This window comes from Spermophilus citellus (genome assembly GCF_964194105.1).
Source record: "Spermophilus citellus genome assembly, chromosome: 1".
NCBI classification, from domain to species: domain Eukaryota; kingdom Metazoa; phylum Chordata; class Mammalia; order Rodentia; family Sciuridae; genus Spermophilus; species Spermophilus citellus.
The window spans coordinates 106,206,154-106,231,431 of NC_138182.1; the positions used below are offsets into that span (position 1 = coordinate 106,206,154).

The 25,278-nt window shown below is 36.4% G+C and overlaps 1 protein-coding gene across 1 annotated transcript in view; it reads right to left on the bottom strand.

The window, feature by feature from the left end:
- LOC308645142 (NBAS subunit of NRZ tethering complex-like) overlaps positions 1-22,736 on the bottom strand; it is a gene marked incomplete at its 5' end in the record, with an annotated part of 158,045 nt that extends 135,309 nt beyond the window's left edge. Inside the window, 5 exon segments of the mRNA XM_081287196.1 lie at positions 10,752-10,841; positions 11,488-11,628; positions 11,632-11,645; positions 14,223-14,336; positions 22,679-22,736. Of these exon segments, the coding sequence (XP_081143322.1) occupies positions 10,752-10,841; positions 11,488-11,628; positions 11,632-11,645; positions 14,223-14,336; positions 22,679-22,736 (417 nt within the window).
- Between the last annotated feature and the right edge of the window lie 2,542 nt (positions 22,737-25,278).

Below are 25,278 nucleotides of genomic sequence, written 5' to 3' on the forward strand. Positions count from 1 at the left end.
GAGAAAACAGAAGCTCAACTTATTTCTGGTGAGAATGTAAAAATGTGCAGCCACACTGGAAAACATTGGCAGTTTCTTCCAACGTTAAACACAAGTAGAGCATACAACAATTCTACACTTAGGCACATGAGAAATGACATTTACATACAAAAATCTGAACATCAATGTTCATAGCAACATATTCATAATAGCCAAGAAGCAGAAACAATCCAACTGTCTATCAACTGGTAAATGGATAAAGAAAATGCCGGCCATGATCTGAAACACAACTGCTCTTTTGCTTACTTTTATTTCAATATTTCTAAACAATTTTTTTTATAAATTCAAAACAGCTATAGGCTTAGGCCATGTTCAAATTTAAACATTAGTCCAATCATATAACTCTGTAGTCACTTAAAATGCTCATAAGTTTACCCACATGAAAATGATTTTTTTTAATGGAAACCCTATATAAAAACCATTTCTAACTCTAATTAAATTTATCTTGGGAAAACACCATTGGCTAAATGCTATAACTAATACTAAACAAAATGTTAATATACTTAAGTGGTGGAACACTGTTCCATTTAAATGGCATAATAAACAACATTAATAAAAAACTGGAAACCTATGGTTTTGTAGTTATTCACAAGGTCTGCATTTTGTTCTATTCATAAACAACTATGTTCACAGGGACAAAAACATTATCTTCAAATTTGTGGGATCCACTTGTACTAATGCAAATGCTACTGCATAACAATTACATCTTTATTTTGCTTGGATATATAAATAAAAATCATTTTCACAACTCAAGTAATGAAAGTCTGAAGTATTATGCAGATTATACATAAAGTCAGCACTCATTTATGAGTTACAATTTAATGTGTTTACTGTATGTACTGTGAATGTGTAGCACACGCATCTTACAGCTAAACACTGTATTTTAACCTAATAATAGTAGCTATAACATTCTGAAATGTGCTTCATGAGTCAAAACCATAATGTGTTCACTGAGGGTTCAGGTGAGCACTTCACGAGATCTGGATCCATTACAACTTGCCAAAAGAGCACAAAGGAAGACAAGGAAGCTTTTAAAAAGGAAAAAATAAAGAGCAAAAAATCATTTTGGAAGAGTTCCTTTTTCTCACTAAGTGGAACATGCAGAGGATGGCTGGTGGTTGCTTTCATTTACGGATGAGGTTTTAATAGAGCAGTATGTGCCCACGTGTGGTGACACAGCATGGCCTACTCCAAAGAAGCCACCAAGGAGCCAGACTTTGTAGAGGCAGGAAACAGGAAAGCCAAGTCACAAAAGGCTTTCCACAGATTATAAGAAGAATGAGAATGCAGAAAAAGCTCAAGGAGCTAAACTCAGTAATTCTATACTGAGCAATGACATATCCCTTACAGTGGCCAAAACAACAGAACCTCAAGAACCACCAAGGACATACAAAAGAGTTAACTCAGAAAGTCTTTGTGTTTTTATGTTAAACTCTACTTCCTAATTAATTTTCCACAGACTAATCATTACAAGGTTAGTTTTCAAGTGAGCTTTATCAAACATTTAACAGGCATTCACTAGGTAATAAACACTCTGGGAGGAGTACAAAGATAAATGACACACTTTCAGTGACCATACAAGTTTGCACCATACCTGTGAGCGTATGAACAAACTGATGGGACAATATTTATGGAATATAGAGGAAGGAGCAATTAGAGGACTCAAAGACAACATTAGAAAGAAATCACTTAAGCTGAAGGGATAAGATTCAGAATACAAAATGAGAACAGTAGTATAAGCAGACGGAAAACTCATACCACCAGAGGTATGAAAGAACCCACTCAGAATGGTGATGACTTTGCCATGACTGGGACATAGGAGTGTCTGAAACACAGGACAAGAGATGATGTCAGAGAGCCATTCAGAGTGCCAGACATGACTTGACAAGTGAGAAGTGGCAGAGGTTCAAAAGATGCAAGATCTTGGATTAAGATTTCATGCTGGGTGCAGTGGTACTTGCCTGTAATCCCAGCAGCTCGGGAGGCTGAGGCAGGAGGATCATGAGTTTAAGGTCTGGCTCGGCAACTCAGTGAGGCCCTAAGAAACTCAGTGAGACTATCTCTAAATAAAAATTTAAAAGGGGGCTGGGGTTGCAGCTCAGTGCTAGAGTGCTTGTCTCGCATGTGTGAGGCAATGGGTTTGAACTACATAAAAATAATAAAATAAAGGTATTGTGCCCATCTACAACTAAAAATATTAAAGGGAGGGGGGGAAGCTGGGGATGTGGCTCAGTAGTTAATCATCCCTGGGCTAGTTTAATCCTTGGTACCAAAAACAAAACAATTTCAAAAAACACAGGTCTTCAATTGGACCCTAAAAGAGAGTCCTCTTAATTCACACCTAATTCACAGAACACAGTGAGCACTAGCTTTCATAAAAACTCCTCTGAATCCCATGGAGAAACCACCACAGAATTGAATGTGTTCTTATACCCAGAAAGGTAACATTAATTCCTAATCAGTGCAACCACAAGTCTAAATACACCCAAGGATGAAACGTATCCACACCACTGCAGACACCTGGAAAATGCTACAGCTTCAATTTGAAGGGAGAACCACCAAAACCCCACTGTCTGCAGTGAAGGTGACCAAACCAATCCTCTACTGAAGGTGAGCTCCTCCAGAGTTGTGATGACCAACACAGCAGCCAACAACCTCATGTGGCTGTTAAATATAAACTGGATTGGGGCATAGCTCAGTGGCAGAGTACCTGCCTTGCATACACGAAACAGTGTTTGACCCCCAGCACCAAAGGGGGGGGTCAAATTTAAATTAAATAAAATTTAGAATTTGATTCCTTAAAGATACTAGTCATATTTAAAGTGCTCAACAGCTACATGTGACTAGTAGCTGGCACACTGGGCATGCAGGAAGAGAACATTCCAATAGAAGAAACTTCTATTGGTCAGTGCTGTCCTAGAGTCACCACTGCAGAAAGAGGACCACAATCTCCATGTGGGCAAAAAGTCACATCACAAACTTCTCCGAGATCCTCAGATCACGTACACTGAACTGGGAACACATACATATATTTTCAATATATGCTCACTAAATGTAATTTTTAATATAATACAGGTGTGAAAATTATATATGTTCTACTGTAGGAAAAAGCTAAATCTCTCCATTCTAACTGCATAGATTGCACAACTGAAGCTCTGTACCATAGTACTAAAAGTACCACATAGTACACATATTGTTAATGGATTTGTCAAGATGAATACAGCCAATTAAACAAAAAGTTAGGTGCACCGAACTTATCACAATGCATACCTTCCAACACGGCTCCTGGAGAAACGGATGACATCTTATACTATGGAAATGAAGACTACCATTGATGGAATCTTATTAGAAAAAAATCTACAACAAGGATCATCACCTCTTAATTTATCCAGCTGCAAAGTCAGAAACTAAAATACCTTTAATCTAAAAAATACCAGTTACATGTTGCTAGAAATAGTCATGAAAATTGAAATCCCATGGAGCAGATGTTGATCAACAGAAAACAAGTGTCAGGGGATATACTTGCCTTCCTTTTTCTCCCAGGATAGACTACCAGGAGATTTATAAATATTTAATTAGTTCATATAAATGTTATTCACAAGAATCTCAATAAAAGGGAAAGTGAGGGGAAGGGAGGGGAGAGGGAGATAGGAAAGATAGTGGAATGAGATGGACATCAGTACCCCCAATTCCATATATTAAGACACAAATGGTATGATCTATTTTTTGTACAACCACAGACATGAAAATTGTGCTCTATATATGTACTATGAATTGAAATGCATTCTGCTGTCATATATAACGGAACAAATAAATTTCAAAAAACGGAATAGAAACTGATATACATACACAATGGAATATTACTCAGCATTAAAGGAGAATAAAATTATGGCATTTGCAGGTTAAAAAAATGAATACAAGAAAAAATGGGTAAGTGTGCTTTAAAGTGCGTATGGGTATATTAATATCAGATATAAGACCAGAAGATAAATGTGTTATGCAGGACATTGATGTAACTCTTTTGAGAGCTGGGGTTGTGGCTCAAGTGGTAGAGTGCTTGGCTAGTATTAAGTGAGGCACTGGGTTTGAGCCTCAGCACCACATAAAAATAAAGATATTGTGTCCACCTAAAACTAAAAATTAAATATTTTAAAAAATAAAAAACCCTTTTGATCTTGAAAAATAAGAATCTCAATTAGAAAAAGGGAAAAAAATCAAAAAAGAGAAAGAGAACTGAACAGGCACCTCGAAAAAGATCTCTCCAGAGATAACTCCATCTTATTAGACCAGAAAAATAAGAATTCAAATCAAAACTAGTTATCACTAAATACGTAGGAAAATAGATAAAATTTCTAAGACGAACAATACTAAGGTACTAGGATGGGCATAACTGGCAATCCTATACACTGCTGCTGAAAGTGCTGTTAGCTAAAAAAAACACTTTGAAAAATTAAATTATTTGGGGGTGTGGGCGTGTGTGGGTGGGTGTGTGTGTGTGTATGTGTAAAAAATATTGTGCACTTCCAGCGCTAGGTATATGCCCAAGAGAAATATATGGCCATGGGCACTAGAGGCATTTCTAGTAGCCAAAGTTGAAAACAAGCCAATATAAATCAACATTATAATGCATAAACCATAATATACACATGCAGCAGTTAATGTCTATACATCAAAAAACAGAGTTTTTATATATACACACATACACATACAGTTTGAATGAATTTCGTGTTGGGTTTAACTATCTATAAAGTATAAAAACAGAAAAAATTAAACTAGTAGGGTATATATATTGGGTGGGTCTTAAATGTTATTAAAAAAAATAAAAGACTTGCTTATCTGGTTTAGTCTGGATAGCAGTGCCCTCTGGGCTAGAAGGAAGCTGGGAGAGACTATGGTTGTACTGCGGCAGGCCAGTCAGAACGATTTCTTCACTGTGTAGGGGGTCTCATGGGTGTATTCTTTGTGATAATTTGTTGAGCAGGACATTTTTGTTTTGCATAGTTTTCTTTTTTTTTTTTTATTGGTTGTTCACAACATTACAAAGCTCTTGACATAACCCACTTCATATATTGGACTGAAGTGGGTTATGAACCCCCAATTTTACCCCAAATGCAGCTTGCAGAGTCACATCGGTTACACTTCCACATTTTTACATAATGTCCTATTGGTAATTGTTGTATTCTGCTACCTTTCCTATCCCCTACTATCCCCCCTCCCCTCCCCTCCCAACTTCTCTCTCTACCCCATCTACTGTAATTCATTTCTCTCCTTGTTTATTTTCCCATTCCCTCACAACCTCTTGTATGTAATTTTGTATAGCAATGAGGGTCTCCCTTCATTTCCATGCAATTTCCCTTTTCTCACCCTTTCCCTCCCATTTCATGTCTCTGTTTAATGTTAATCTTTTCTTCCTACTCTTCCTCCCTGCTCTGTTCATAGTTGCTCTCATTATATCAAAGACGACATTTGGTATTTGTTTTTTAGGGATTGGCTAGCTTCACTAAGCATAATCTGCTCTAGTGCCATCTATTTCCCTGCAAATTCTATGATTTTGTCATTTTTTATTGCTGCATAGTACTCCATTGTGTATAGATGCCACATTTTTTTTATCCATTCATCTACTGAGGGGCATCTGGGTTGGTTCCACAGTCTAGCAATTGTGAATTGTGCTGCTATGAACATCGATGTGGCAGTATCCCTGTAGCATGCTCTTTTAAGGTCTTCAGGGAATAGTCCAAGAAGGGCAATAGCAGGGTCAAATGGTGGTTCCATTCCCATCTTTCCCAGGAATCTCCAAACTGCTTTCCAAATTGGCCGCACCAATTTGCAGTCCCACCAGCAATGTACAAGTGTACCCTTTTCTCCACAACCTCTCCAGCACTTATTGTTGTTTGACTTCATAGTGGCTGCCAATCTTACTGGAGTGAAATGGTATCTTAGGGTGGTTTTGATTTGCATTTCTCTGACTGCTAGAGATGGTGAGCATTTTTTCATGTACTTATTGATTGATTGTATATCCTCCTCTGAGAAGTGTCTGTTCAGGTCCTTGGCCCATTTGTTGATTGGGTTATTTGTTGTCTTATTGTCTAATTTTTTGAGTTCTTTGTATACTCTGGATATTAGGGCTCTATCTGAAGTGTGAGGAGTAAAGATTTGTTCCCAGGATGTAGGCTCCCTGTTTACCTCTCTTATTGTTTCTCTCGCTGAGAAAAAACTTTTAAGTTTAATTAAGTCCCATTTGTTGATTCTTGTTGTTAACTCTTGTGCTATGGGTGTCCTATTAAGGAATTTGGAGCCCGACCCCACAATTTGTAGATCGGATCCAACTTTGTCTTCTATCAGATGCAGAGTCTCTGGTTTGATATCAAGTTCCTTGATCCATTTTGAGTTAACTTTTGTGCATGGCGAGAGAAAGGGGTTCAGTTTCATTTTGTTGCATATGGATTTCCAGTTTTCCCAACACCATTTGTTGAAGATGCTATCCTTCCTCCATTGCATGCTTTTAGCCCCTTTATCAAATATAAGATAGTTGTAACTTTGTGGATCAGTCTCTGTGTCCTCTATTCTAAACCATTGGTCCACCCGCCTGTTTTGGTACCAGTACCATGCTGTTTTTGTCACTATTGCTTTGTAATATAGTTTGAAATCTGGTATCGCTATACCGCCTGATTCACACTTCCTGTTTAGAATTGCTTTTGCTATTCTGGGTCTTTTATTTTTCCATATGAATTTCATGATTGCTTTGTCAATTTCTACAAGATATGCCGTTGGGATTTTGATTGGCATTGCATTAAACCTATAGAGAACTTTTGGTAATATCGCCATTTTGATGATGTTAGTTCTGCCTATCCATGAACAGGGTATGATTTTCCATCTTCTAAGATCTTCATCAACTTCTCTCTTTAGGGTTCTGTAGTTTTCATTATATAAATCTTTCACCTCTTTTGTTAGGTTAATTCCCAAGTATTTTATTTTTTTTGAGGATATCTTGAATGGAGTGTTTTTCCTCATTTCCGTTTCCGAAGATTTGTCGCTGATATACAGAAATGCCTTTGATTTATGCGTGTTGATTTTATATCCTGCCACTTTGCTGAATTCATTTATTAGTTCTAGTAGTTTCTTTGTAGACTCTTTTGGGTCTTCTAGGTATAGAATCATGTCATCTGCAAATAGTGATAATTTAAGTTCTTCTTTTCTAATTTTTATGCCTTTAATTTCTTTCGTCTGTCTAATTGCTCTGGCCAGTGGTTCGAGAACTATATTGAATAGAAGTGGAGATAGAGGGCATCCCTGTCTTGTTCCGGATTTTAGAGGGAATGCCTTCAACTTTTGTCCATTCAGAATGATGCTGGCCTGAGGCTTAGCATAGATAGCTTTTACAATGTCAAGGTAGGTTCCTGTTATCCCTAATTTTTCTAATGTTTTGAACATAAAGGGATGCTGTACTTTGTCAAATGCTTTCTCTGCATCTATCGAGATGATCATATGGTTCTTATCTTTAAGTCTATTGATGTGGTGAATAACATTTATTGATTTCCGTATGTTGAACCATCCTTGCATCCCAGGGATGAATCCTACTTGGTCATGGTGCACAATTTTTTTGATGTGTTTTTGTATTCGATTCGCCAGAATTTTATTGAGGATTTTTGCATCTAGGTTCATTAGAGATATTGGTCTGTAGTTTTCTTTCTTTGAGGTGTCTTTGTCTGGTTTCGGAATCAGGGTGATGTTGGCCTCATAGAATGAGTTTGGAAGAGCTCCCTCTTTTTCTATTTCCTGAAATAACTTGAAAAGTATTGGTTTTAATTCTTCTTTAAAGGTTTTGTAAAACTCCGCTGTATATCCATCCGGTCCTGGGCTTTTCTTGGTTGGTAGTCTTTTGATGGCTTCTTCAATTTCATCCATTGATATTGGTCTGTTCAAATTGTGTGTATCCTCCTGACTCAGTCTGGGCAAATCATATGACTTAAGAAATTTATCGATGTCTTCACTATCTTCTATTTTGTTGGAATATAGGTTTTCAAAATAATTTCTAATTGTCTTCTGTATTTCTGTAGGATCTGTTGTAATATTGCCTTTTTCATCCCGTATGTTAGTAATTTGAGTTCTCTCTCTTCTTCTCTTCGTTAGCATGGCTAAAGGTCTGTCGATCTTATTTATTTTTTCGAAGAACCAACTTTTAGTTTTGTTAATTTTTTCAATAGTTTCTTTTGTTTCAATTTCATTGATTTCCGCTCTAATTTTAATTATTTCTAGCCTTCTGCTACATTTGCTGTTGTTTTGCTCTTCCTTTTCTAGGGCTTTGTGGTGAAGTGTGAGCTCATTTATTTGTTGTTTTTTTCTTTTTTTGAGGAATGACCACCAGGCGATGAATTTTCCTCTTAAAACTGCTTTCATTGTGTCCCATAGATTCCGATATGTTGTGTCTGTATTTTCATTTATCTCTAAGAATTTTTTAATTTCCTCCTTTATGTCTTCTGTAACCCATTGATCATTCAGTAACATATTGTTCATTTTCCATGTGATGTAGGATTTTTCCTTCCTTCTTTTATCATTGATTTCCAGTTTCATTCCATTATGATCAGATAAAATGCATGGTATTATCTCCACCCCTTTATATTTACTGAGGGTTGCCCTATGGCATTATATATGGTCTATTTTTGAGAAGGATCCATGTGCTGCTGAGAAAAAAGTATATCCATTTGATGATGGTTGATATATTCTATATATGTCAGTTAAGTCTAGGTTGTTGATTGTGATATTGAGTTCTATAGTTTCTTTATTCAATTTTTGTTTGGAGGATCTGTCCAATGGTGAAAGAGGTGTGTTGAAGTCACCCATAATTATTGTGTTGTGGTCTATTTGATTCTTGAACTTGAGGAGAGTTTGTTTTATGAATGTCGCAGCACCATTGTTTGGTGCATAAATATTGATAATTGTTATGTCTTGTTGGTGAATGGTTCCTTTTAACAGTATATAATGACCTTCTTTATCCCTTTTGATTAACTTAGTCTTGAAGTCGATTTTATTCGATATGAGGATGGCCACTCCTGCTTGCTTACGAGAACTGTGTGCGTGGTATATTTTTTCCCATCCTTTCACCTTCAGCCTGTGTATGTCTCTTCCAATCAGATGTGTCTCCTGGAGGCAGCATATTGTTGGATTTGTTTTTTTAATCCATGATACCAGCCTATGTCGCTTTATTGGAGAGTTTAGGCCGTTAACATTCAGAGTTACTATTGATATATGGTTTGAACTTCCATCCATGTTTGAATGTTTATCCCTTTTTTTTTTTTTAAATATTTAGTTTGTTTCTCCGTGATTATCTTTCCCCTTGCCCTCTGTCTTTACTGAGGCACTTCCCACTGATGGTTTTGGTTATTGTTTTTCATCTCTTCCTCGTGTAGTGTTTTGCTCAAAATGCTTTGCAATGCAGGTTTTCTGTCTGCAAATTCTTTTAGCTTTTGTTTATCATGAAAGATTTTTATTTCGTTGTCGTATCTGAAGCTTAATTTTGCTGGATACAGAATTCTTGGTTGCATCCATTGTCTTTCAGTGTTTGAAATACGTTGTTCCAGGATCTTCTCGCTTTCAGCGTCTGTGATGAAAAATCCGTTGTCAACCTTATTGGTTTACCCCTAAATGTAATCTGTCTCTTTTCTCTTGTAGCTTTTAATATTTTCTCCTTGTTCTGTATATTGGATAGCTTCATAACAATGTGTCTTGGCGTTGGTCTACTGTGATTTTGTGTGCTCGGTGTCCTGTATGCATCTACAATTTGTATATCTGTTTCCTTTTTTATTTCTGGAAAGTTTTCTGTAATTATCTCATTCAGCAGGTTATTCATTCCCTTGGCATGAATCTCTGTGCCTTCCTCTATCCCGATGACTCGTAAGTTTGGTTTTTTTAAGTTATCCAAAATCTCTTGGATGTTTTTCTCGTGATTTTTAACCAGCCTATCTGAGTTGGCTAGACTCTTTTCAAGTTGATATATTTTGTCTTCATTATCTGACGTTCTGGCTTCTACTTGCTCCACTCTGTTAGTGATACTCTCGATTGAGTTTTTAATTTTTTTTATCGTTTCCTTCATTTCTAGAATTATTGTTTGACTATTTTTATAATCTCTATCTCCTTATAAAGATGCTTAACTTCTTCTTTTAGCTGTTTATGTAACTCATTCTCAATGTGTTCTTTCGCTGCTTGAATTTGCTGTCTCGTATCCTCTTTGAGGTTCCATTCCATCTGTCTAAGGTGTTCCTTGAGGTCTTTATATGACCATTTTTCTGATGACTCTAGGTCCTCCTGAATATTTAGGCTGTCCTGCATTGCTTGTACTCCTCTTCTTCCTTGCTTCTTGAAGCTGCTCATGTTGCTTCTTGTTCTGGTTGACTGCTGGGTTACTGTTATTTTCCTATAAATTTATTTGATGTTCCCGCCGCCATCTTTCTCCTCTCGCTATTTCGGGATGATGGCAGGGTGCTGGCTCACTCTCTCCGGTGTGTCTCTGCCTCGAGCTCCCACGCCTCTCTCCGCCGCGGTTTCTACAGCCGGCGCTGCCCTGTTCGCTCTTTCCGCCCCCGGCGTTCCCCTTGCATAGTTTTCTATATGCAACACGAGTTGAAAAGTGGTCACCACACAAAACCCCCCATTCCTGAGGTTATACATCTGACCTCACTTGACTCCACTCTTTCCTCCCTCCCAGCTTGGCTTACCTCATGCAGTGCTTTACTTATCAATGGTGAGGCGGTGGTATTTTCTCCTCCTTCAGGATAGATCTGGAAATTCACTCTTTGATAAAGAATCTGAAAAAAGAACGGCTGTGTTATAAAAGAGTAGTGTTTTTAAACTTGCCTCTCTTCACTATGAAGAAAGGGCTATTTCATAATGAATTAGTAATAGGCTCACTTGGTGAACAGCTTCACAAGGAAGCAAGTTTCAGGAGAGGGAATCAACCGTGCAAAATCTGGCATACAATGCAATAAATGAGATGAAAATGTGAAGTCCAGTCTCCTCACAAGATGCAGCCTATGAATACTAAGAAACCAAGTTGTCCATCCAAAGCTAGCTCCCACCCCAAATTCCAAAGGATTCCTAAGGGACTGGTGCCACCACATGCTTTACTCACATGGCTTCAGATGTACTTCACATGGCCGTTTCCCAAGCATTTTATTTTTAACACTAACTTTCCCCATTATATTTAATAATTTATTTCCTGATATTTCAATTTTTCTCAAGTCCATTGTGTACCCTTTCTTCCTTAGTATAATAAAAGTACCAAAACTGTTTTATATCCTATTTCAAATCCTCATTCCTATACATGATAATCTATTTGTCTTCTACCAATTAAAATTCTCATATTACTGAAAAAATGATTATACATCTGAAACCCACACCCCCAAAATAATGTACTTCAAGCAGGTCAGGACTTATTTTATCTGGAACACTTACTTCTGCCTGTAGAGAACTGCTAGCTACCAAAAGCAGCTCAATGCTGCTAGGAGGGCAATGCGTCAAAGCAAAAGCTACGAGCTCCTGCCGGGTGGCCAAGTCCTGGTAACCTTCCGATTGTCCCAACTGGCTACAAACATCTCAACTCTTAGCATAGCCTGCAAAATTGACAAGAAAAAAAAAATTTTTCAAGAAAAAAACAAAACAAATTCAAACTTTGATGAACAATATAATGGATTCCTGTTCAAGTCTTGTGGTATGAAAGCAAAATGGTAGTTGTTAGTAATCATTATGCAGAAATGCTAAAGAATCTAAGTTGGAAAAGAAAGATCATACTGATATATTATCCAGAAAGTTCCATGTTATTCCAGACTAGTGCTCCTGATGAACTCCAATCTTACGTTAACTCAAAATGAATACAAATAGTCTACTGTGCTTTGATGTTCAATAAAAAGGTAGGTATCTGAACTCAGAAGACAGGGTGAAACTCCACCCAACTACCTGGGAAAGCTCAGGGATGACACTTCGACTACCACTACAAAGGGACAACAGCAACGCCTTCTTCTCTGGTTGTTGAAAGGATTAAATAATATTTTTTTTAAATTTAAAAGCACATCAGAGACTACACAGTACTAGATAAAAGAGGCATTAAGATAGACACCCACACAGATCATTCACTTTACAGCAGACAGACATCCAAAGACAGCACCAGAAAGAGACTCAGCCCCTGACTCCCAGAGGACATCATTTTCATATACAATGCTACATTGTGAATTCTAAAAATATACTTCATTTTTATTTGAAGGAGTTTCAGTTTGAGTGTCTTTTTTCTAAGAACAAAGGTTTCAGTACAGATTAATTTCTGTAAATACAAAATACGTAATGTAAAAATTAAGCCACCCTTAAAGGATAGAATTCTTACCAAACTCTCTAATTTTGGATTAAAACAATAATGTCTGTAGAGGAAATCAGAATCATTTTGAACTTCATGTTGGCAAAACCAGTGGTTATTATAGAAGACTTTTTAAAATGAAATCCATTTTCTTTTTAGTTATTGATGTACCTTTATTTATTTGCTTATGTAGTGCCGAGAATCAAACCCAGAGTCTCACACATGCTAGGCAAGCCCTCTACCACTGAGCCACAACCCCAAGCTATGAAATCCATTTTCTAATATTGAGGTTTTTGAGTTACAGTAGTATTGAGGTTTTCCAAGAGTTTTTAAACATTTTCATAGATGAAATGCAAAGATTCTCTCCTATTCCAATTTTTAGTCAGGCTCCTCTGAGCCCTTTGCTCGTAGACCTCAATGTTAGCCGTTGCTAGGCCTACGTATTTCAGTTATAGAAATAATCCTCCTAAGTCAGAGACCTACAATCCCTACATCTTCCATATCTAATCAAATTTTTCATTGCTTTCCCTTGACGCCTTCAGAAAGGATCTTATTGAAGTTTTGGTTTAGCAAAAATCCCTCCACTTATGATGTCTCTTCTTAGTAGCCTTCCATCCCCTGACCTCTCAGTTTTCTCACTGGTGGAATGTCCACCTATATTTGTTGCATCTAAAGATACTTCTGATGTCTCTTCTGTACTGAGACTTTGCGGGCACATGCAGTATCAGTCCTGAATAAGGGCTTCCTTACCATTATAGCAGGTGTCAGAATAGTTATTTCATTAACAGTAGACATGCAAAAAGTGTACGATCAGTGCCTGCCTAGCACGCCTGATGCCCTGGGCTCAATCCTGAGCGCTGGATGACTCCAACAAGAGTACACAACTCTGCACAGCTCCAGAGTTATCATGAAGTGACGCACTGGGTTTTAGCCACACTTTTTTGAAAGTTTCATATCTTTAATAATATTACAATTAAAATCAGTGACTTTTACTCTGAAAAAGACAATTGATAGCAAACTTTCAGACAGTAATGGAGAAGCTCTTATTAACCTCTATGCTTTCTGTGAGATAGTTATATATATAGTTTATGAGGCTGCAATTAGATGCCAGGGACCTAGAATACCCAAAATGTAATTTATAAACCAGAGTCAGGTGGAGTTAGGGTTTGTGAGTTACAGTAGTATTGAATTTTTCCAAGAGTTTAGTCCAAGACTAAATTTATGATGTAACACCATTATTTGTGAGTCCCCTAGCCACTCACTCTGAAGGACAGATATGTAAAGTGCTCAGGCACAGGCACAGAGTGTTTAGCACAGAGCCCATGATGAGATGTCATCACTTCCCCTTCCACTGGGGAACCTGTTCTTCAGATGAGTACTTTTTCCACAAATCTGCCTACTTTCCAGAAACAGGAATCTGAATTTCAACATGGAAAATCCTAAGATTGCAAACTGTTTCCCAATTTTTTAAAATTAGGTTGAAAACAGTTTTCCTTCAAATTCAAGAACAGGAATATTTACTATCTATTCACAAACTGTGGATATTCTTTTATTAAGACATAAGATAGGACTAAAATGTTTTACAAAAAAAAATTGTCCTTAAAATGACAAGCATATTTTTAATATGAATTAAAAGCAACCAAAATCTCAAATATAGCATCTAAGCCTATTAAAATATCAATATATAAACACACAGCATACACACTTGTCAATGCTAATAAAATGTATCTCAAGCAAAAATGTGCCTGGCTTACCAATCAGGCCAATTGGTTTCAAACTAGACCTTTTTCCATTATTCATTACATAAATCGAACAGGAGCAAAGTGTTAAGTTGTCTACTCACCTGCAGCCATCCTCTCCTGACAATGCATATTGGCTGCTTTGTAGTCATGGAAATGAAGGGCTTGCTCTACTAAAAGAATTAGAACTTGTCCACGTCTTTCTTCTGCGTCTTCACCTGTAGGCACATACAAAACACTTAATGATTATGACAACCTCAAATGATAAGGGAGCTCATTAACACTCAAATTAATTCAAAAATAAAACATAAATCAGACTGATTTTAAAAGATTAGAAGACAAAAGTTGATAGTAATTTGACCTTTTGATCTATTTATTGTACATGGAATTAATTAGCCCTCAGTCTCTTAAGAGATCAATGATTAATATCAGTTTCTATGTAAAATATTCACACCAAAAAATCCAAAATCAGAATGGTCTTTAGCCCTACAGAGAAATCTTAGTATTACTCAGGTAAGGGAAAGAGAAGAAATCCATGCTTCAAAAGAAAAAAGGTTATAAAAGGGTTCAAGAAAGAGTGACTAGATTAAGTAAATGAAGGTAATAAACTAATAATATTTCTCATCTTGAAAATTCAAATAATATTTAGAAACTTGAAAGTAAGTGTAGTCCAGAGTACTGACAAAGACTGTTTCTTTGAAAAACTGTGTGGGCTCCTGTGAGCCCTGCTAAACCCCACCCCATACCTGTCCTTCATACTGTAGTTAGTAAAAATCCTGCTGAATTTTGACCAAAATACATAACAAAACAATGTAGAGGAAGAAAAAATTTAAAAATTTGGCTCAGGTTTGAGAGGTTTCAGTCCATGGTCAGCCAACTCCATTACAGAAACACCATGGAGGAAGGATCTGGTAAAGAAAAGCTGCTCAGCTCATGGCAGATCAGAAGCAGAGCGGGAACAAGATAAGGGTCAGGGACAGATATAGTCCCCAAAGACTTACCCCCATTGACCCACCTCCTCCAGCCAAACCCCACATGCCTACATTTACCACCCAGTAATTCATTCATATTTTTGACCCATCAAATGGATTAATCCACTGATGAGGCTACAGCCCTCTCAAGGCAATCATTTTACCTCTGAACACTGCTTCAACTCCTAACACAGGAGATCTAAATCATAATACCTGCTAAATCAGTTTAGCCAGAATCTCTCTGGATACCTCATCTTGATATCTGATCAAATTCCTCATTCTCTCAGATGGCATCTGATCAACCTGGTCTTCAGCAAGAATACTGATCCCGTTACGTCTGCTTATCCAGAATCCCTTCTTACCACTGAGGATTCCTTTTAGTAAATTTTCATCCCTCGCTCCCCAACTTTCCCCTGTTGTATTTGGAGCTGGGTTTGATATTAAGAAATCCAGAATCACATCTGTTACATATTCACATTTTTACATAATGCCATATTAGTGTCTATGTAATGCTTTAAATAATCAATAAAAAATTAAAAAAAAAAAAAAAAAAGAAATCCAGCTCAATGGAAAGAATAAAACTTTGTAGAGTTACAGACAACATATTTAGTTATATTGCAAAAGCCATTGCCCTGATAATAAAAATAAAAGTGTAGCCAATACCTTATCTTTTGCAGTACTGGCGATTGAACCTCTGGATGCTCTACCACTGAGCTATATTCCTAGCCCTTTTTTAGATAGGTCCTTATTTGCTAGAGCTGAATTTAAACTTGCAATCCTCTCCTAGCTTCCCGAGTTGCTCAGATTATATGCACACACCACTATGCCAAGCTTTGCTGTATAACAGCTTCAGAGTTCAGGAAAGGCAGAACAAGGTTTCTACCACTTTAGCAATGGCTATTGTCTGATATGTGTTTACGCTCATAGGACTCCCTTAAATACAGAATTCCTGGACTGAATGTTCAAAAGAGAATATTAAAGTCACTTCTTGTGGTGCTGGGATTGTGGCTTAGTGGTGGAACCTAGCATGTGCAAGGCCCTGGGTTGGATCCTCAGCACCACATAAAAATAAAGATATTGTGTCCATCTCCAACTAAAAAAATATTAAAAAATCATTTTGTTTTAAAATATTGATGAAATGGAAAAAGACTAAATTTATGATGTAACACCATTATTTGAAAATGCTTTAAAGCACAGGGATCTTGCACACAGACAGATGGAACAATATCCATGAGCCTGGCTTGCTTCTCCCTCACCCCAACTTATCTTTGAGAACAGGGCACCTAAGATTAGAAGTTCTTAATCAAACTTCATGATAATCAAAGTAGCCACCTAATTACTCCTACTAGACCAGAAATCTCACTTTAATCCCATCTACTTGCTGACATACCCCTTAGCACAGATGGCAATGAAGATGGCCAGAAAGAACTGAAAAAAGAGCAAAAAAGCTATGCATGAATGCCCGAGAGAAGATATGAATATTCCCCCTTCTCTTAGCCCTACCCACCCAATGCCCCCCATCCCACCTGTCCCCCCTGCTTCTTTTGTCTTATATCTATAACTTCCCCACCCCTACCAGACTTTGAAGTTGATTTGGTGAGAGAATTCCACTTCTCCATTGCCTGGTCACAGAATGAACTGTGCTATTAGTGATCAGCCTCGGTTTTTCTTTTTGGGCTTCCCAACACTGAACACAAAAATAGATGCCTTCCTGGGTATTTTCCACTCTTTTGAGGTCAGAATTTGTTGGCAATGGTGGAACAACACATCACATACAGTTTAAGAATATGGTTATGAATATTCACTGTATTGTTTATTGAACTATGTATAGCCCAACATGTTTGAGACATCTCCACCGAAACTCAGGCAGTTATTAGAGTACCAGAAGGGCTGAGAGTTGCACTGGACCACGTAGAATGTTATGGTATTACAGAGTTGTTTCAGCCCAAAAAGTCAGTTACTGGAAATTTTTTTTTTTTAATTCCAACCTCATAAGTTCATGGGGTACTCCCAAAGCACATTACCCAACAATCTACAAAGACAACACCACCAGCATTCGTTACAGATTTCATTATAACACTTTATTGATTGAGGCTAAATGTACAGCTATTTCATACCTAAAAGCTGCTTTGATTTGGTGATATGAACTTTTAAAAAATGCAGATCAGTATAGAACTGGTAATAGAAGAGCTAGAAATCTAGTAGGATGGTTTGTAAATAACCTGACTTGAATTTTTTTTTTTTTTTTTTTTTTTTTTTTTTTTTTTTTTTACATTGAACAGTAAACTCCAGTAGTAACCAAGGGCATAGTGATTACAGAAACTATCATGGAAAGATTTCACTTTGAATTCATCTTTAAGAAGATTTAGAATATATTCCTTGATTTAAAGGAAATGTTAAGAAATAAACATCTGTGTATAAAGTGCTTAAAAAGAAAACAAATTATCAAATCAGAATCCATCAAGTACTCACTAAGGCTTTAACCCATCAAAATCTGCCAATTTTCCTCTAACTAGGGCTTTCCACTTTAGCCAATCACTTTTTTTTTTGTCTTGCTTCTTCAAACACTTCACAAAACTTTTGCTCTGATGTTCTTTTGCTGAAGCCTTGAACCATTCCAGGTTTAGTGCTGTCTCATTGATGACTTATTGTCTGCTGAGATAAGCTCATTCAAATCTACTATGCCTAAAGTTGATCTTTTTTTTTTTTTTAAAGAGAGAGAGAGAGAGAGAGAGAGAGAGAGAGAGAGAGAGAGAGAGAGAGAGAGAGAGAGAATTTTTAATATTTATTTTTTAGTTCTCAGCCGAGAACTAAAAAATAAAGTTGATCTTTTAACAAGCCCAATCTATCCCCTCCAGGCAAAAGTTGACTGCAAAAGTCCCCAAAACCAGTCATTATAGATAAAATAGTCTTCCTTTCCATCTTAACAAGCATCAGAAACTGTTTTCAATAGAACACACTGATTTCAATAATAGACATGTATGTATTTCAAGGATGGAAATGAAAAATATATTTTATATTATTTTAAAGTAAATCCTATGCTTGCATCAGCAGCACATACATTAATATTGCAGTAATACAGACCAAGGATGACAAATTTGTGAAACACTATAAAAAAAAGTCTTCTATTACTTTACTTGTGTAAAAAGAATTCCTATGACACCCAATACACTAACTACATTTAAAAATTTTTTTTGGCCTTTTTTCCTCATAAAAGGTAACAATGAAAAAATACTAATGAAAATAAAGAATGAAATATTTTTTATTTTAAACATTATAAATTAATTTACGTTTGGAAATTTAGTATAAGATAATACTGTTTTCCACAGACTAGTAAAACTACTTGTACATCTAGAAAATGAAAAATTATTTTCTCTTTCATAATTCTTGGCTGGAAGGGACTTTTCTTACCAAAAGAAAAACCCACACAACTTTAATAATACGTATACCCAAGAGAAGTGAATAAATATCAAACAAGTGGCTCTGAGATACTATAGTCCACTGAAACAAAGTAGGATGTGGCAAAGCCAGTAATGGGGAGATGCCCAGGAAACACAGGGCAAAGAAGGAAAGTTGGTGCCTTCTCTGCAAAGAAGAATCTCTATTCAGGGTCCTCCATCTCTCCCTAGTACAGAGGGAGACACCTTGCAAATGGAGATTTCCCATAGAGAGGAGGCTCTATCTTACAAGAGTAACATCTGTTTTCAGAGCTTCTCTTATGTCTCACAACATAATTATGTTCCCAAAATAGTTAGAATGAAGTAACCCTTCACCAGAAAGGAATATTCTGGGGTGGCATACTCTGGCAGTCTACAGACATATTTTGGGATGGCATACTTTTTGTCTTCAACACATACTAATGTACTCAAATTATTTCAAAAATAAATCCATCGAGATTTCATTTTAGAGGATGGTTCACATAAGTCTCTAAGAATTAGGAAGTGAAGGAATCAGCTTTGCCATAGAAGTTATTTTAGGGGGGGGGGAAGTTGAGCTAGAATAGAGGCACAAAGTAATCTTATCCGAATTTGTTATTTGACTAAAGCAGAGACTCCCTACACTCTTAATTGCTGTTAAAATCCCTCCAAGGGAGTTTAAGAATTCAGCTATAGAGACTTCCACTCCTACTAGTATCAAAACCTTCAAAAGAACCTTCCATGTTTTCCCTCTGAATGCTTAACCCATTTAAATTTGAACATAAACCTTTACTTTTAATTATTCTAGAAATAATCATTCTGGGAATTACTCATAACTATATAACTTCTGCATGTATGTATACTTTTTTTACACTAAGGCAGAGCTAATATATTAGTTTCACAGATAGTACTAATCTTTTACTTACCATAGTGAGTTTTCAGAGTCTAAGAACACGGATGAAAATTCAGCTCATGTTAATTTTAAGATCTCAAATTATTTTCCCAAAACCATTCTTAGAAGCCAAATTGGATTTCACTTCCTACCCTAACTCTTTCTCAAAGGGCATTTTAGACTTCCTTTACTCTGAAGGTTCAATAATTTGAGTGTCAGAAACTGACGATAAATTAACAGGAGAAAAATCATTCATTACATGTGTACGTAATGAGAAGACTCACAAGTATGAGACTCAAAGAAGGACCAGATGATGGAATGTTTTATAGCATCCTGAACTACTAGAAGAAAAAGGGGCTTGGAGTTCCTTGGTAGAGGTGGAGACAGATTCTGAGAATGACAGGAAGAAATCCACAGTAAACTGAGGGGAGAAAAATCCATGGTGAAGGAAGTCTGTTATTATGCAAATGAAATCTCTCAGCCAGGAGCCCTCCAGTAGCCTAGCCTCTCTGGAAGATTGCTGACCTTTCATCTCTTTTTCTGGGATACATCTTTCCTTGATCCACCTTTAATCTGATAAGAGGACCTGAGAGAAAACCTGTCTGCACCCTGCTTCCCACTGTTCCCCAATCACAGTACCAAGGCATCACACTTCGGGGTGCGGTTTTCAGAATCTCAACAATTTTGTTCTTATAAAATGCAAGACTCATTTGAAACCACACTCTACTTTTCACTCGTAAAGCCAATTTATTGTGATTACTTTAGTAATTAACATCCTTTAACAGAATTTAGCTCTTTGAGAACAGATGCCTTTAGAATGTGTCCTAATCTTTGTGCTTCGATGATTTTTTTTTTAAAGATTATAAGACCCAACCTGCTCTAAAAAGATTTAAAAAAAAATGGTGTAGCATTCAGTAGTATTATTAATAGTAAAGCAACACAATGTTGTTTTAGTAACACTAACACATATTCCTGGAAATGGAACAATATCTGTAAGTTTTCCTGTAATAAATACATCACACTTAATAATGATAATAGTAAAACTATTATCTATGTAACACTCTTGAAATGTTTGTATTTATTCAGAATACACTGAAGCAAAAGTGAAAAATCCAGGAATAAGATTTTCATGGCCAGCCTATGAACACTAACCTCAGTGTGGTGAGGTGCTTCTAAGATAATTAAAGCCCATCATCAGCTGACTTTAAGTGAAAAGTCTATAGCCCTCATGATCTTGATAGGTGACAGATTCCGTGAAAAGGCCTTTAAGATGCAGAGGTTCCCCAGAAAGAGACAAACTCCACCAGTGGGTAACAATTTCAGCCTATGCCCATATAGTTCCACCCTGCTCCTGATCTCTTCCCGAGTGATGCACTGCATATTTCCGACTTGATTAGCCAATCCTCATAGTACAAAAAGTCAATTCCTCATAATAAAGTCCTACAGGTTCTGCTTCTCTGGTTAAACCATGACTAACAGGCCAGGGATCTGAGCTACTTATTCTCTTATTTATAACCTCCTCTCTTGAATACTTTCCTCTTTCTTGCATGATTGTCTGATCTCAAATCAAGAAACGTGATAGCAATTGATAATTTCTGTAAGAACAGCCAGACAACTGCAAAAATTAAGTGAATGAAATGAGGTACAATAGGGTATAGTGAGTACTATTAAAAAATGTAACAAAGGGAAAAAATAAAGAATAAGGGCAAAGGTTTAAAGTAAAACTGAACTGTAAAAATCCTCAATAAATTATTTATCTTCTCTATTCTCCTTTCTTTACTTTCAAAATGAGATTCATAACTCTGCCTAAGGGCCATAGTAAGTATAAAACCATAAAATGAGAATTTATTGTTGTTAATATAAACTTTTATATGAAGATGGGTCCAACAATAATTTTGATGTCCAAAGTTGTTAGCTGGTTTTGATATGAGAAACTAAATGGGCCAGGAAAGAATGTTTAAAAAAATATTTTTTAAACAAGGAAATTCTTAGTAAGAACAACCTGGAGTGTGTTCAAACTAGAAATCTATTAAATAACGTGGATAGTTAGTCTGAAGAAAGAAAACTAATGGTGGCATGATGAGGTACCGGCTATCTGAAATACTTTTATGCTCCCTTCCAAATATGAAGCTTAATGTCCCTCCCTTTGACTATCAGCTGCTCTCAGTTATTTAACATAACCCTTCCTTATTTGCAATATTGCTTTCCACATTTTCCTTACCTGAAGTCAAATAAAGTCTAAAAATATTAAATGAAAAATTCCAGAAATAAACAATTCATGAGTTTTAAATTGCATGATTAGAAAATAGTACAAATTCAAACCACTTTTTTATGGAATAAAATGGCTAACAACTGTTCCTGTAGAAATCTGTAACAGTCAAAACTACAAAAAAGTTTTTAAAAGACTCTAGTAAGAAGACCACTCTACTTAAGGAAACATGAAACACAGAATCAAAATGACTTTCCTCCAAATATACAGTCTGCTGTTTAACCTTGCACAGTAAGATATTTAACTTCTGTGATCCTTAATTTCCTTTGAAAAAGGGGAAAAGATATCATTTATGAAAACATATTAAGATAAAATACATGAAAACCTCTCTGCTTCACTGATTTTTTTTTAAAGAATGTAAGACCCAACCTGGTCTAAAAAGATTATTTTAAAAAAAGAAATGGTGTAGCAGTAAGTCATAAGATTATTAATAGTAAAGCAACACGATGGTGTTTTAGTAACACTAACACATAATCCTGAAAGTGGAACAATATCTAAGTTTTCCTGTAATAAATACATCACACTTAATAAAAAACTATTCTCTATGTAACACTCTTAAAATGTTTGTATTTATTCAGAATACACTGAAAAATGAAAAATCCAGGAATAAGATTTTCATGGCCAGACTGTGAACACTAACAAATATTAAATCCAAGTTTCTGACCAATTTTTCAGATACAATAATATAAAACTAAGTTGGACACTGAAGTGAACTAATGAGGCTGGCTGGCTCTATGTTTATGTGTTCTGGTTATAAATGGTAATACTGACTTCTGTCCTAGCTCTCACTCGGTGGCACCGTGAATAAGCCTTTCTTCATTTAAAGGACAGATGATGGTTTTAGCAGTTCAGTGCAGATACACATCTCTATAGTATGCCAATCTTTCTAGAAAACGCTAATCCTTACTCAAAAGATAAACACACCTAAAAGAATGTATCCTGATGCTTACCCAAGATGATGTCAAGTGTGACACAGAAACCTATTCTAGAATTTAGCATTCAAAAGACTTACCTGCAACCCTCAGCAACTCAGCAAGGCCTAGAACCTTGGCAGATTGTTTGTAGCACATGGGAGACTGGGAAATACACTCCTTGATGAGGCTGATCCTATCTGAGCACAATCACACTACAAGAGAAATACATATTAAAGACTTGCAACTAGGGACATCACAAAAGGGTGTCAACGCATTCCTAATAAAAGGCAATCAAACAAAATGAACACTGCTAGTCTCCAGATCAGCAAAAATTAAATACATATTAATAAAACAATATTATTATTGTTCCAAATGACTAATGTACAACATGGATATTTTCCTTATAGCCAAACTTCTAAAACATGGCCCTGACCTGTCATTCTGAAGACAGAAAATCATGTCATCTTTTCAAGAATCACTTCAGGACGTAGAACTTTTAAATAGGCAGTATTTGTCTCTGAAGACTTCACATCCTTCCTATCATACCAGTCCCTTCATCTTTACCTAATTTCCCAAAACCCATTCCAGATTCCAAATATCCATTTTCTAAGTTCACATCACATTGGTATAGAAGGCAGGAGTCCTCAATGGACATACTATTCTAAGGTTAAGCCAAATCCTCTCAATATAGACATTAGGAAAATGAAACACATCTGATCCAACCAATTCATACCGTAAAGAAATGAACACCAAGAAAAAAAAACACTTTGGTGTTAAAGAGAACAAAGTGTGCTCTAGAATTATACAGTGCTTATTTAGAGTACAGATGTCAACCTTTAAGGAGCCCCACACTGCCTAGGAGGTCAACCCACAATAGCTACAACAAATGTAACACCATCTAAAAGAAATAGATAAGAACTATGCCCCTGGCACTGCTGTAGGTGCTTTGTGCATATTAACCCTACCTAGCAGAACCATATAATCATTACCATTATTTTTCTCAATGGAAAAAAATGAGGTGCCAAAAGGTTAAGTGCTTTGGTGAAACTCACCAAAAAAGTGATGGGATATGAATAAAGTCAACCCAACTCCATAAATGTTGTCCACACTACAATCGTTATTCATTCCTAAACTAATGGCTCTTCCCTATGTATCCTGATTTCTTAAAAGTTCTTCTAAGTGGATGGGAGGACACAAAGCTTGGTTAGATTAAAAAAAAGTGGTGTTTTTTTTCTTTGAAATGGGCCTTTTATTTTTGTATATTTTGATTATAACTTAATTTTGAACTTACAGAAAAATTGCAAGTATGGTACAAAGAACTCCTCTACACTCTATGTCAGGATTAACCAATTATAATAACTTGCTCTGTTCACGTACACATATAGACAATCATGCATGTACTCCTTTCTTCCTTCCCCTGCCATGTCCACCCAGACAAAGATAAATACATGCACACAATATACATACACACGCACACAAATATACATACACACACACAAATATAAACACACGCCTATATTCTTCTGAACTATTTGAAAAAAAGTTGCAAACATCATGTTCTTTTGTCCATAAATACTTTGGCATGTGTTTCAAGTTCAAGCTCTTTAAAGATACGTATTTCACTGGGTATTGTGGCACATGCCTACAATCCCAGAGACTCGAGAGGTTGAGACACGAGATTACCAAGTTTGAAGCCAGCCTCTCCACTTGAGCAAAACTCTCACCTCAAATCATACATATGTAAATATATACATTTATATGTATAAATATATATACACATATAAATATGTATAAATACATATGTATGTATGTATGTAAAGATTAGGGATATAAGTCAGTGACAGAGTGCTTGCCTACCATGTATGAGACTTGGATTTGTTCGAGTACTGCCAAAACAAAAAACAAGAAAAAAGATGAGTATATCTATGTGTGTGTGTGTGTGTGTGTGTGTGTGTGCGCCGCGCACACACGCGCACGCGCATGCCATGCTGGTGTAATAAGCTTGTTGTGACCATTGTTGTAAAACATAAGGTAAGTGTAAATTTCAGTTAACTTCTTTCGCAGTCTTAGTGGTCAGTATCTATGTGTCTATATCTGAATATAGCTTTGGTAGATTATTATTCCTAACTATCCACTGCAATTATTCTACATCCCAAACTCCTAACATTAGACTTGGCCTGTGACTTATTCAGAAAATGAACCTCAGTGGAAGTGATCTACACCACTTTTGAGCAAAAGCTGTACAGATCATCATGGAATTCCACTTCTGACCTTGTCCCTCTACCACAGAAATGCCACAGTGGGCAGGACTGTGGGCAGGACTGTGCGCAGGACTGTGGGCAGGACTGTGGGCAGGACTGTGGGCAGGACTGTGGGCAAGAACCAAGCCTGTTAGCACATGTTGAGTTTTTACTGTAACATGCTTTTTTTTTGGTCCTAATTACCCGCTACTATTTTAACAGGTTTTTTTTTTTTTCTAGATTAGTAACATAACTTTTTATATGTTTCCATTTGCTTTTCAAAATACTCGCTACAGACACTGACATTCTATGTGTGTAAAATATGGCTTCATGGCTGCATCTATGGACTTGTTGACACATTCATGTGTTGTTCTTAGAGAAGCTCTAGCTTTAACTTTAGTAGGCCACTTTGATACTATGACCAGCCTCTCCCTAGCAATTAAAAGCAAAGTGGAAAA